The following is a 13,872-nucleotide window of genomic DNA, read 5'->3' on the forward strand; positions in this document are numbered from 1 at the left end:
CTGAGTTGGTATTATGGATCCACTATTCCGTATTAGTTTCTTAATCCCCAATTGGTGGTCTCGGACCACGTTATTAATTACGATTGTCAAAGGTTTGTCGTTTGATGATTGACCTTTGGGCATACAGCCAACACGGCCAACAGGTTGTAGTACGAATGTATATCATATAAACTCCCAAAATCACTCAGCCACCATTGACATGCGGATGTATATCATATAAACTCTCAAAATCTCTCAAGAAAGGACACAAATCAACTACTCTTTGGTCTAGTCGTACTTAACTTCCCGACGTTTAAATAGGTTCTACGAAAGCACGCATAACCAACTACCTTTTGGTCTAGTCGTACTTGACTTACCGTGACGTTAAAAGAGGTTCCAAGTTCGTCACCCTCCGTCATTGATCCAAAAACAAGTCTGAATCCCAAAATAAAATAAAAAGATCCGAATCAAGAGACAATTAATCGTACTACCAAAACCTGACAGCTACTTGCTCCTGTTCCTAACAAAACTGCACAAGAGATGGGGTGTTAGCAGTTCAGAAACCTATACAAGCACATTGTTACCATCATCCATCCTGCTCGCCGTTTAAACCACTACCACAGCACCGCCAGTTAACGTTTCTAAAGCAGCAGCTTGATCCTGCACATTTTGGGCATTTAGGTCGCCAACAACATTTTACGCACTTTGGCTTCCAGCATGTAGGACATTTTAGACACCTTGGTCTTGAACATTCAGGGCATTTAGGTCGGCAGAGTTTTATACTACAACACATGCTTGCACACATTGCACATGATCTCTTCTTCTGCAAACGCATATTCTGCCGAATCTTTTTGAGACGGATTTCTGTGGTCATGTTCTCCATTTCTAGGATAAACCTGCAAAGATGGCGGATGTAATCAGGGTAAAGCTCCAAGTTGCAGTGTCCACCTCCTTTAATCCACAAAGGCTCATACGGATCCCTTGCCATTTTCCACAGCGCATTGCCATGTAACCAATTCACAATATCATCGTCTGTACCCTGGAAGACGAATTTTTCGACACATTTCAAATTATAATCATAATAAAACAAATCAGATGAGTTCAGTTGAGTTAAAGCACTAGTTGGATAATCATATGCGGCACACAAATAGTGAGAAGCTTACTTTAAAAGGTACAAAGATTGTGAACATACACGAGAGAGCCAGAACAGAATTAGCAGACAATCAAAGAAAATTCAGCGGAGGAATGTATGCGCGAGGGAAAAATCAACTGAGGGTGGAAAAAGTCAAGAACAATGACCAGTCTTAGATCCGATACCACTGTTAAATGTAGTAAACACGAGTTAATACATACAATGGCTTTGGTTCTATATACCCTCTAAAATGAAAAGAAATCACATCCCTTTATGTCTAAGGGGAAAAGCTAAAAGCAAATATCAAATACCAAGTAAATTTGGGGACAAACCCAATGCTTGCACTCCATGCTGAGTCGCTGACGTGTCCCTTGTATTCCCATCCTTTCATCTGCTTAACCCAAATATATCTAGAATACGAACGTTGTAAAAACCCAAGACCTAACCCAAAAGTGCTAGCTGGAGGTGACTATTAAACTCATGGACCTTACTTAAGTACCAATATTTCATTTCCGGTACAAGATTCAGGGTATCACAATCTCCATACCTTGATAGCTTGGGATCCTCTCCAAGTTGCCTTAACCACTAGACGGACCTTTCCGATGTGGGAATAAATACGTATCTACATACGGATCACATCATTTTAACCACACTTTCCCTGTATATTATCAACACAGTAGGAGTGTAGGGCACACAGAAGCATCTCCTTCTTCATTGGACACTCAGTTTTTGCTTTAAACAAACAAGTTAATAGTGTTCTGATAAAAATAGAACCTCAAGAACAGGTCCAAATAGACATGACATATTAATCTTAAAAAGGTCATATTCACTTGTTTAATCTGCTGGTGATTTGAAAAGCTCTTTTTTCAAGTAATTCAACAGCTCCGTTGAGGAAACGGAAGCAAGACTAATTGGACATGTTTATTTGGTCCTTAAGAAGCTAGGTTATTTCATCGAGTTTTTAGCATATTTTAAAGAGAGAAAATGTAAGAAACTCACAAAGAGAAAATTATCACACATGGCCAATGATCAGAGGTTACATAGTCGAAGAGGAACTAAATAAAGATGCAATTCAAAAAAGGAGCATGATAGAAGAGGAACTACGATTTTATATACATTAAATAATACTCAATGCATCTAAATGAAAAATGGCGCATAAAATTGGATTTCTTGAGAAGTTTTTAAACTCCTGGAATAAATTCATTCTAGCTTCCATGTTTTGCCTTCTTAAGTCCTCAAACTTCATTGAGCACTTACTATACTGTCCTTCACAGATCATCAAGAAATTGGATTTATCAACTTATACCCCAAAAACCCTAAGTGTTTGATGTGCCTAACTGCAGTAGATCGCTTTCTTATACGCTAAATGCTGCACAGACTTTCACTCAAAATTGTCCCATTACCTCTAATAAACTTCTTATCTTTACCAGAAAAAAAGTTTTGTGCATCAGTTAGATGAGATCACGAGAGCCATGAGGACACATAATTTCTATCTACAACTTTCTACCTCCCATGCATTCTCTGATAGTTCTCTATTAGTCCTGTATACCAGTATCAGACCCTTGCATCGTATCCGAACCAAAGCTGTGTTGGTATTGAATATTTTGCAGGTTGCCAATCAAATCTATTATCTGATGTTCCATATAACTACCAACTAAATTTGAATATATTTTAAATGCCCACAAACTTATCTCAAATACATTTTAATATCAACTAATTGGGGTCGGCTCTACCTAAGCTGTTTAGAGGTTGTTCGGTATTTCATTTATGACGAATTGGGTTTAGGATCCAAGAAGGATACCAAAGAGGCTTTTATTTTCTCAGAGCATTGTCAAAGGAGCTAAGTTTTGCACTGGCCTATGATGTATAAAGTACAACGTCCTTCATTCAGGCTTGCAACTGTTAAATTTAAGCCATGACACACAATGAAGAGGTAAAAATCCAAGGTATACAACTAAAAGAGTGCATCTTTCCTTTAAAATCAAGAATCACCACATAAAGCCAGAAGTTCAGATTATACCAAACAATTTGACGATCTGATTCCGGAGGAGTCCTACACTACCAAGAAGAGTGGTTGACCAGCCAAATAGGGTTTTCCAGGCCCAAAAAACAAGGCAGTGACATATTTGATTAAGGGGAGAAAAGTCCATATTTGCTCAAAAGCATTGACATATTTGATTAAGGGGAGAAAAGGTCCTTACTCAGCTAAATGACAATGGGGTCAGAGGTCAGTGAGGTACTAGCATATAACCTAATTTTATTTTTCAAGTAAATGATGGTGTGCTGCAAAATATGCTAATACAAAAAATAAACAAATGAATAAATTCAAGTGGAAGGATATTGTAACTTCAGCGGGCCAGGCCTTCAAAAAAGATCTAGCTTACTACTGTTTTAGGCACACGAACAATATGCATTCACATAGTTTTGTTTCACAGAAATTCAAACAGACAAGAACAATGGAAAACTGAAAGGGATCTTTGATTAATATAATTTTTGAACATTTCAAGAAGACAAGAAATACTTACATGTATTACTAGCACGGGGCACTTCACTTTCTTAATTTTATTGATGTTCTGCACACCATTAGAATAGTGAACAGCTTAGAATAGAAACAGAACGAGCTTTAGCAATACATAGTATTAAATCACTCTAACAGTCTATGAGGACGTCACCACGTCAGTGAGTCATTATAATAAGTTAAAAATAGCATAGTTGATAGTTGATAGACTGTTAAGCAAGATATAATCTGTACCTTGTAAATGTCAAAGCAGAATTTGAATTTCACATGGCAAAGAACACGGAGGCCGGAAAGAATTGCACTGTGCAGAACGACACCCCTCAGCCTTGGCAACTTAGCTGCCAAGTGCAATGTTGGTCCACTTCCAACTGACTGCCCATACAAGATCAAATCTTCCTGGCTAACTCCATACTCGGTCTCAAGGCACTCATATACTGCCTCTATGTCAGCATATGTATTTGTTTCACTAGGCTGGATTACATTTGTAAGAAGAAACAATTAAATATTTGTGCTGACAAACACTCAACGAATATGAGCTTTTCGGGATTTATATAAGATGACAAGCAAATCTAGAACAACTGAACTAACAAGGCCTTATCTCACTAAGTGGGGTTGGCATAACCCATAAGTTCCAAAGAAAGAAACAAAAGCATAACAAAATCCAGAAGATCAATCCACTCTAATACATCAATAGTTAAATATTGTGGCTACCAACTCTCATGTATGCATAAATATAAATAATTGAATGTAGGTACATGTACAATGCAACATTGCTAAGCCATACTAATGATGGTCACAGATAACTGAATCCCAAACTGTTTTTGAAATTATTGATATATCCGATTCCTCGGGCGATAAATGAATCCCAAACTATTGGCATTAGAATTTAATAACAAGGAGGAACAAGAACAAATTTCACATAAATGACTGCAGTACCTTGCCAGTAGAGGCTCCATAGCCAGAATAGTCATACCTGCATAAAAAAATTACATCAGATGAGCGATTAAAGGGGGGGAAAAAAAAAAAAAAAAAAAAAAAAAACAAGAGTTGATGAAATGGGCATTAAAAATCTGAAAATCCCATCTCTCACGGTCTTATAATTGCGAAGAAAACGCAGATAATTCGTCAATGAAAATCACAGAAAGCAATTCCCTTTTAACACAGAGATTAAAATAAAGAAACCCAATGATATTGATAGATCATAAATCTCAAGTGCCGGAAAGACAAGGCACAAAAAGCCAACAAGAAAAAACCAGTACAGCTGGCTGCTGCGTCTCCATCCAATCCATCCAAACAAAACAAATTAATGACTTTATAGAAAGGGAAAAGGTAATAGCTAGAGATCTAAAACCCCATCCAGAAATCACTCCCAGAAAAAAAAAAAAAAAATTATTTACCATATGGAAGTAAATAAATTTGATTGCAGGAAAGGCAAGGCAGTAAATAAAAGTAATTGATTCAAGTGTTATTGTTGTTTTAGCCTCAAAATAAATAAAAACCCCACAAAAAGTGAAGAAAAAAAAGTGTAGAGAGAGAGAGAGAGAGAGAGAGAGAGAGAGAGAGAGACCCAATGAGATTGACGCGCAGAGAGAGGTTGAGCTGGAGAAAGAGGTCATAGAGCTGGCCGAGGTCAGCAGCATTGCCATGGGAGTAAAGCAGAGTGAGGCGGGCGTAAGGGTTTCGCAGATAAAAAGCAACGATCTTGTTCCCCCGCTTTGTGTCAATCACCAACACGTCCAAGGATTTGTTATCAGGCGGAACAGCCGGCAACGACGTGGTGTTGGTGGTGGCCGATGCTGCTACTGCGCTGAGCTTGCCGTCGCGCTCCCGCTTTTGGATCTTGTAGGTCGGTGGAGATGGCGGAAAGAAGGCAAATTTCGCTGCTACCTGAGACAACATGCACCCCATTCCATTCAACAATATTCCAAATTCCAATCACAGTCCACCCCCAACCCTCTTTACTATGAATCTAATCCAATCCAATGCATGTGTGAAGAGACTCCCACCCACCCAGGTTCTATCTGAACTAGTTTTTGAAGCTAAGGTGGAGAGGGAATGATAAAGGCCTAAGGTGGTGGAAGTGGTGGTGGGTGGCGGTGGTTGTGGTAGTGGTGGTGGGGCAGTACATAATAGTGCAAACTTAGTTGGGGGTTTCTGTTTGATACAGTACACAACACACTTGAGAGAGAGAGAGAGAGAGAGAGAGAGAGATAGAGATGAAGTTAAAAAAGCTGAGTCAAATTAAATTGCATGACTTCATTGCTTGTCAGCTGGACACTGTTGTCTGCAGTGGCAGCGAAAGAGGTCAATATTGTATCTCAACTGGTTTGCTTGCTCGCTACACGACATCTCGTTTTTCGGTCAATTTTGAGGACTCGTGCTTATTCTCTCTTTTAAGTTGATACGGCTCAAACTGTAAATTGTTCTGGTGGTTAAAGTTATTTATTTAATTTATTTTTTTGGATTCAAAATTTTTTTTCTCTTCTTTTTATTACTCGTAAAAAAATAATTTGAAAATTTTACACGGCTCCCATGCTCGTTATTGTTTGTTTAGATTTGTAATCCCTTATCTAAGTTGACCAATGGTGCCCGCCTACATTTTTATTACCTTTTCGATACTTTACTAAAAGAAAAATATTATGACACATCTATGATCTATCGCACATTTAACTTATTTATATGATTAATTTACAATTTTGTACTATTTAAATATAATTTTTGGAATAAATTTATAAGATCCATACTTTTAGCACCTATTGTTGGAGACAAATATTTTAAATTGACATGTGTAACATTGAGAGTTATGTAGTAAGATTTCGTATAAAATTTTAGTCCAAGTGACACATTTTTCATAAATTGCATCTTTATCATTTATGTAATGACCCAAAATAATTGGAAGCTAATTATGGGGATACACCAAACATACAACCATGGTTAACCTTTACACTATTAACCACAATAAATTTTATTATTCGACAATTATAATCCTGAATCGATCTTACTTGGGATCGCAAATCCCAAGTTTGTCTATGAAGAACAGATCTAATTATATTAGTGTCTATAATTGATTTCTCATAAAATTTATTTCGATTACTTTATTGTTGCATCTAATCTTCTTATTAGACTGCCTACGTACCCTCAAACGAGATCAAGCCATTAGTCGTTCACAATCATATTTAAACCGTTTATCACTTAAATATTCAAGTGGCGAACTTTTACAATACGAGATTCAAACAATCGAATCACATCAATCGAACATCAAATATGAAATAAGACTATCGAAATTAACTTAAAAAGGCAAACTCAACTCACTGGCGTGCGGCGGTTTCCGACAAACGGAAACTCAATTTTCCGACTAACTCCAAAAATTACCAAAATTTATAGGATTGTAGAACAAGTCAAGGGGAAAAATTTTCATATCTAGGCCAAAGTCCAATTCGCCCAGGAAATACCTGAAATTGCCCTTGATCTATTGAAAACCCTAGAAATAGGTGTTCCCGATTCAACGCCAAAACAAACTCCAACGCCTCAACTAGTGCATGGGTCTTGTTCTTGAAGTTAAGGGGAGTCCTTTGGTGGTGGTGATCAACGGTGAAGGTTGTAGGTACAGCGAATCGCCGCCATGAAACCCTCAGAGCCACTGACTGCGTTCTTTTCTCAAAATGGAAGCCAAACCTAGTCGGGTTTGGGTGGAAATGGAAAAGGGAGGGTTGTGGAGTTTGGTTCTAGGTGGTGGCTCGATGCAATTAGCCCAGGAAAATGTTGGATTTCATGGCTGTTGTCAGGTTGAGTCGCACGGGGAAATAGGTCGAGGGTGGATCTGGTTCTCTCCTTCTCCCTTTTTTCCTTTTCTTCCTACTGGGCAAACGACTCTCTCATTTCCTTCTTTTCTCTCCTCCTTTTTCCATCATAGCCACACATGTGGCGCCCTAGATGGCTGCTCAAACAAAGCAGAAGCCTTTTAGATTAATGGTCAAATGACCATTTTACCCTTATCTTTGCTCGTTTAGATCTCTTTCGTTATAACTCCGTTTGGCGAACGGTTTTTGCCTACATGCTCATAGGATCGACCTCTATCCAAATATGCCAAGAAAAACGGTGAAACATATAAGGATAAATTACGTCCTTGTATAATTTTGTTTAGCGAACTAGGGACATTTTTGTCTTTTTCACTTATCAAACAAACTTAAGCCGTAATATAAATGCGTCCTAACTCCGAATACAACTACAAAATACTTAATTTAATAATAAAATCCAGGGACGAGATTTCACATTTCCCTTCACTTGGATTTCATAATCATCAATTAATTTGAATGTCATAACTAAATTACATATTTAAAAATAATCATGGTATTACAACTTATCAATATGATTTCGAGTGACATGTGCTAGTTCATGAACTTTCTAGATTTCCTATTTAGATTTTGTCAACGTGCCAAATCTTCTCCTTTAATCATTTTTCATATGTGATTTAGAGTGACACATATCAGTTCATGAGCAACTCTATATTTTCAATTAGAATGTTGTTGACGTTGTACCTTTTATCTTCAGCGTTACATGTCAATTTTCATATTGTTGATGAAACAACAATCGGAACTAAGTTTTATTCAATATAAATTAAATAAATACAGCAAATTGTACAAATATCAACATGTTAATACGAGATCGTTTTAAGATCATTAAAAATCAATAAAGTCCTACTATGAGCAATTAGACCATCACCCCAAAAAGATGTAGAACACCACTTCAACCCAAGCAAAGCCCCATGAGCTATAAAGAAAAAGTGGCCGGTTTTCTCGATGAGTCCAGATATAACGATGTACCTCGAGCGCTAAGCCAGAGTGTTGTCCTAAAAAGAGATTTTTGGTTTTTGGGGTTGTGTTGGTGTTGGATTGTTGGCCTTAAATTGAGTTTTATTGATATTGGGCCTAATTATGGTATAAGATGGGTTTAAATTAATTGAATATTAAAATAATAACAAATAAGTAATACACGGTTCATACAGTTTTCACAATGCATGAACCGGGACTGAAACTGATTTGAACGGTTCGGTTCTAGAAACTAAGTTGAATTTTTTTTTTTTTTGTCAACGTGGCTTTTTACGCTTTATTTTGTTGCGATTCGATTCACGGTTCCACGGCTTTTACGCCCACCCCATTGGTGGGTGACTCCATGACGAGAGGAGAGATGAAAGTATAGGTCTTCCAAGTGAGCGATTTGGTGCAAATAGGGAGTGGACAAGCTAGGTTAAGAGGGACTGAGAGGAGGAGATCAGAGATGGGGGAGGATGGAGGAGGGGACTAGCTAGATTTGTTCAATGATAAGGCAACAAAGAAGAAAAAGAAAAGGGACGGAAAAATAGAGGCAGCAGAAAAAGCCAGGAAACGATCACAAGAGAGCAGGCATTTTCCTTTCTTAGCAGTCAGTGGAATTTGATTAACTTATTTATTCCATGTAGTTTGAGATTAAAAAGGGATCAATGTGGCTCGCAGCACAAAATGAAATGAGAAGAGGTTTGGCCACCCACAATATGAGAGAGCAGTTTCCTTGTATTTTTAACTCTTTCGTTTCCTCCAATGTGTGATTGACTATTTAATAACTTTCATATAGTTTACCTCCGGACTGTGGAGTGTGGACTAACGGAAGGATTTGTAAACCCATATTACGGATCGAATACAACCAAACCATGGAAAATTATATATACAGCAGAGGATGATAGAACTCATATACTGTAGCATTTATTGCAGTGCATGCATATTAGGGTTTATAACTCTAATGGAGATCACTTACTTGTAGTAGAAGACATCGAAGCCATGATTTTGTCTCCTTTTCTCTTGGATTCGAAAAAGGATCTCTATATTCTCAGTAGGACTAGTATATCACAGTAAGAACCAACAACCCCGATAGGAGAGACCAATCATCTCTTTTCTATTAATTAATGAAACCCTATTTGTCAATCAAAATAGGATGAAAAGACTACTTAGTCTTTTATCGCACAAAAAAATGATGGGCAATAATGTAATTTCACATGTCCAAATTTTACTATTTTTTATTGAAGTCTCACCTACAGATGATGTTAAAATATCTTCAATATTAAAAAAAAAAAAAAAAAAAAAAACCTTCCACTCACCCCACGTGCTCTCTCTCTCTCATTCCCTCCTTAGTTTCTAAAAAAATATGTTTATACACACAAAGTGTGTAGGCAATTGCTTGTGTGCGTGTGTGTGTGTGTATATATATATATATGTATGTATGAATGTATGTATGTATGTATGTATTTCACAATTACATCTTCCTTTCAAAGATGCGGTTGCCATCAGTTTGCTTGGGTTTCAACTGCTGTAGTTTCAAATTGATAACCACCTTAAGTTTCCCTCTAATATGGTATTAATCCGGTGTATTCCATATTATTGAGTCCATATGAAATACAATCTTTTTACTTAATATATTTACATCTACATTATGGTTTAATGACACTCAAAAGTCATTCTTACAAGATTATCTAGTTCACTCCTTTTGCTGTCTTGAGTATGTCACACCTTCAATTTCATATGTTCCAGTAGGTTTTTACCGTCGAGTTTGCTGGTTACGACGTGTTTAATATACTCCTCGCTGCTTACGGTCTTGTAGTTTGCTGCATTATCCTTGACAAGATCTGCCAAGGGACCAATCGCGGTCCTCATATTCGGGCTGTGAAACGCTGCAATTGAAAGCCGTTCCCTTTCTGTGTTCACCACAGCTCTGTGCTCTATGCTCTTATACTCTCCATTACTCATTATCTGCAATAACAAAGTAATATTATATGCTAAGTGAAATCTACTCGTTAAATCAGTAGTTATACATTCAGTTACACATAACTCGTCCTATAATGCAGTAAAGAAATGTGTTTCATGTGTCGTATAATAGTATTCCACTCAATATTCATCGTATACCTCAATGATGTCGCCAATGTTGACGATGAATGCACCGGGTACCGGTTTAACGGGTACCCATCTGCCATTTTTCTTGATTTGTAAACCTTGAACTTCGTTAACTTGAACTAATAGAGTCAAACCCACAGAATCTGAATGTGGAGTGAGACCCATAACCCTGCTAGCTTGCTGACAGGGTGGATAATAATTCATCCTTAGACCTTGCGTTCCATCCTCGAACATGCTTGCCAGCTCCTCTGAATCGAGCCCCAGATTCTTACTTATCAACTTCCATAGATAGAGTGTGATTTGTTGAAGTTCCTCCGAGTACTTATCCAGTGTCTCCCTAAAGTTAGCAATATGACCAGGAAGAAGTACATTTAGTTCAATGGATAAAAAACCTAAAGTAAAAGTAAAAGAGTTGAATGTTCTTCTGTTTCAGGTTTTGAAGTTTGATGGAGTCTTAACGAAATATAGATGCAAGAGGCTCGTAGCTCAAGTGGTTAAATAAGAGCATTTACCACTACACCGAAGGTTTCGTGATTGAATGTTTGATTAGGTCAAAATTGCTTGTAGATTTACACGATTTACCTGAAAGAAGTGGGGAGGGTAGGCCAGAATGTGAGATTTCTGACGGAGAGCGGTTGTGAGAGTAGGAAGAGCATGTCTCCCCAGTCAAGTTTTTGGTCTTCAGAAACTACAAAGGCTTGGCCATAACCTTCAATATGATTTGGCAGCTGTGCATAAGTCTTCTTTACTTCTAGTGGCAGCTGGAAGAACTCCTCAGTGTCACTCTTCATTTTCTTAATCACTTCTTCTGGTACATCATGATTGATCAACTGCATCAACGACGCAATTTTATATCAATGAATTGAATTGCGATTGTAAAACCTTACGAGTAATACAAGACAACTCAAGTTTTGGTTTTAACGGAGTATTGAACATATGATCTTAGATGCAAGAGTGAATGCTTTTCAACTACTTGCATCATGATGAATTTAAAGATGGGAATTGTAGAATATGTATACCTGAAAGAAACCCCATTCCTTACAAGCCAAATGAAGTTTAGCTAATTCATCATCATCATCATCATCATTAAGCTTGTTCATATCAACAACTGGAATTTGAAGCGAGTCCTCAACGGAAGCTGGCTCATGTTCGATTTCAGGCCGGATGTATCGGGGTGGTATTTCTTTCAAGGTGTTGGAAGCAAGAGCTTGAACATTCTCAACTGGTAGAGAACCGCCCAAGTCTTTTCTGCTGAATACTACCTCATCAGTTTCCATTCTCACACCACTAATCTGAAACTCTCAAATTCTGTTGTGTATATAAATTATGTACTTTGTGGACGGCATTTATAATTTATTTGGATCTTTTTATTTAATTTGTGAAAGCTTGTCTACATATGGCCTGCAATTCGTGGATTGCTAGTTTGTTTTCATGAAAGAAACAAAGATGCTTCAAACAAAAACAACACAGAAAAAGAATCTATATTCGGCCAAAAACGACAATTTCTCCGGCCTGTCTCTTTCGCAAACACATACAACCCCAACATTTTTGTTAATTCGACCACACTTACGGCAGCGTGGCAATATATTTCTTACCAGATGACCCTACAAGTCGGACCACACGATTGACATCATTATAATTCGAGTATTATTTAAATGTTGTAAGGGGCTAAGAAGTCATAAACACAGTCATAGATCAGCATGAAATAGTAGAAATACAACGTAAACTAATATTAAACACTCTTGAGCCTCTGAGCTCCCTCAACCTCCATGCATTTCTTATTAATTAGGTGTTGACGAACCTACAATTCTTTCTGATCTCTCCATGGCTTCCAGTGAGTACATTGATATTTCCCATCTTGATCATCGACTCTGCAAACGAAGCGAAGAACAATTTCTCATTGGATGCGTAAGCCCACACCTGCTTTACTATCTCCCCTTCATCATCTTGTGTGACCAACACATTATCAGACCCCAGCAAGCCCTTTCCTTGGAGTAAGTTGATGTAATAATGGTTGTCAAATCTGGTTGGTGTTTGATGATCAAGCGGTGCTAGGTCGTGGTCCCTCCCCGATTCAGGGCATATGGACCTTAAGATTCTTCGAAAGGTTGTATATCGCTTGTATTTATCGTGCAATTCATATTCTCCTCTCAGCTGCACATCATACACCCTCTGCCTGAAACTCAAACATTGTGCCTCTCCCATTGTGTGGCTACCTGATAAGGCAACCAAGTCTCCTATATCAAGGCCCTGTTGTTTGAAATTGGCAATGAGAGTTTCTAGAGAGGAATTCGGAGAAGGGATGAACTGGTTGGCACCGCTGAAGCTTGCTTCCAGCGAGTCTCTCCTGCCTAGCCACACATTCCACCGTGGTCCGCCTCTCTTTTCATGAGAAGAAAAAGGAAAATGTGTAACGAAAGAAATACAGTTTGAGAAACAGTGTAATGCTACATGTACCACATTTACTGACTATATTTTTTGATCGGTCACGCTAAAATTTACTGCAAGTTGTTACGTATTACAACATTTGTTCAAGAGAGGAACGTACCAGTGCAACAGCATCACGGGCAGCCAAGGCTAGAATGTCAGCACATGAAACTGTTCCTGGACAAGCCTCTTCCAGGAGATACTTTATCTCATCAACAACCTTAAATCCTCGTAAAGACTTGTGGTTGGGGCCGGCTTGTTTCTCACTTGTTATGCCTCCATAGCTATCCAAAAGAACAGATGCATCGCACCCCTAAAGAATCGAAAACATTAACGAAAAATAGAAAGAAGGCAAAAAGTACGTAAACATTTTGTCTTTCCTTATGCATGTAATTTGCTATGTCTCTCATCACATATATTTAACTCCGCGAAAGAGATGGAAAGAGGGAGGAAGAGAGAGAGGTGTAACCATGACAAAACAATCATGAAAGTGCAGTCGAAGGAGGGAAGCAGCCATTCGAGGATCTTTAGCCACTGCAACCGCAACACTACGGCTCACAATCTCTTCCGCCAAAGGGCACTGTTCTCTATAGTAGTCAAGAACAAGAGGTCCATCTTCGTCATTCAGCGGTTCAGTGCCCTGCAAAACTACTGCTGCCAGTACTAAACTCAAGAAAATCCTCCACATCATTGAAAAAAACAGGATTAATGTTCAAGTAACATCATCTATATGCATATATGTATATACTAGCTTAATCGGTGGCTAGGTCTTTCAGTGACGTTTTACTCTACTTTTTTTCAAGATGTTTCTTATCCATATTTTCAAACCAACTTAACAATAAAAAACATTCCCTTTTTAGGTTTTGTTAAAAGTTGATGCAACGACTCTACCTAAT

At 38.0% G+C, this 13,872-nt stretch overlaps 3 protein-coding genes across 3 annotated transcripts; all 3 read right to left on the reverse strand.

Moving 5' to 3' along the window:
• Positions 1–181: 181 nt before the first annotated feature.
• LOC137711643 (uncharacterized) lies at positions 182–6,031 on the reverse strand. The gene is made up of 5 exons (XM_068450895.1): positions 5,197–6,031; positions 4,566–4,602; positions 3,864–4,100; positions 3,637–3,684; positions 182–1,018 (listed from the first exon to the last, which is right to left on the reverse strand). The coding sequence occupies exons 1-5, from the start codon at positions 5,535–5,537 to the stop codon at positions 566–568; spliced, it is 1,116 nt and encodes a 371-aa protein (XP_068306996.1). The 5' UTR covers positions 5,538–6,031; the 3' UTR covers positions 182–565.
• A 4,043-nt stretch (positions 6,032–10,074) lies between these two features.
• Positions 10,075–11,826, reverse strand: LOC137711330 (S-norcoclaurine synthase 1-like). Its single transcript, XM_068450560.1, has 4 exons — positions 11,569–11,826; positions 11,132–11,379; positions 10,562–10,886; positions 10,075–10,408 (listed from the first exon to the last, which is right to left on the reverse strand). The coding sequence occupies exons 1-4, from the start codon at positions 11,824–11,826 to the stop codon at positions 10,163–10,165; spliced, it is 1,077 nt and encodes a 358-aa protein (XP_068306661.1). The 3' UTR covers positions 10,075–10,162.
• Positions 11,827–12,179: 353 nt separating this feature from the next.
• On the reverse strand, positions 12,180–13,751 carry LOC137710984 (peroxidase 20). Its single transcript, XM_068450171.1, has 3 exons — positions 13,446–13,751; positions 13,098–13,289; positions 12,180–12,931 (listed from the first exon to the last, which is right to left on the reverse strand). The coding sequence occupies exons 1-3, from the start codon at positions 13,665–13,667 to the stop codon at positions 12,335–12,337; spliced, it is 1,011 nt and encodes a 336-aa protein (XP_068306272.1). The 5' UTR covers positions 13,668–13,751; the 3' UTR covers positions 12,180–12,334.
• Positions 13,752–13,872: the final 121 nt, after the last annotated feature.

Source organism: Pyrus communis, chromosome 12 (genome assembly GCF_963583255.1).
Source record: "Pyrus communis chromosome 12, drPyrComm1.1, whole genome shotgun sequence".
NCBI classification, from domain to species: Eukaryota; Viridiplantae; Streptophyta; class Magnoliopsida; order Rosales; family Rosaceae; genus Pyrus; species Pyrus communis.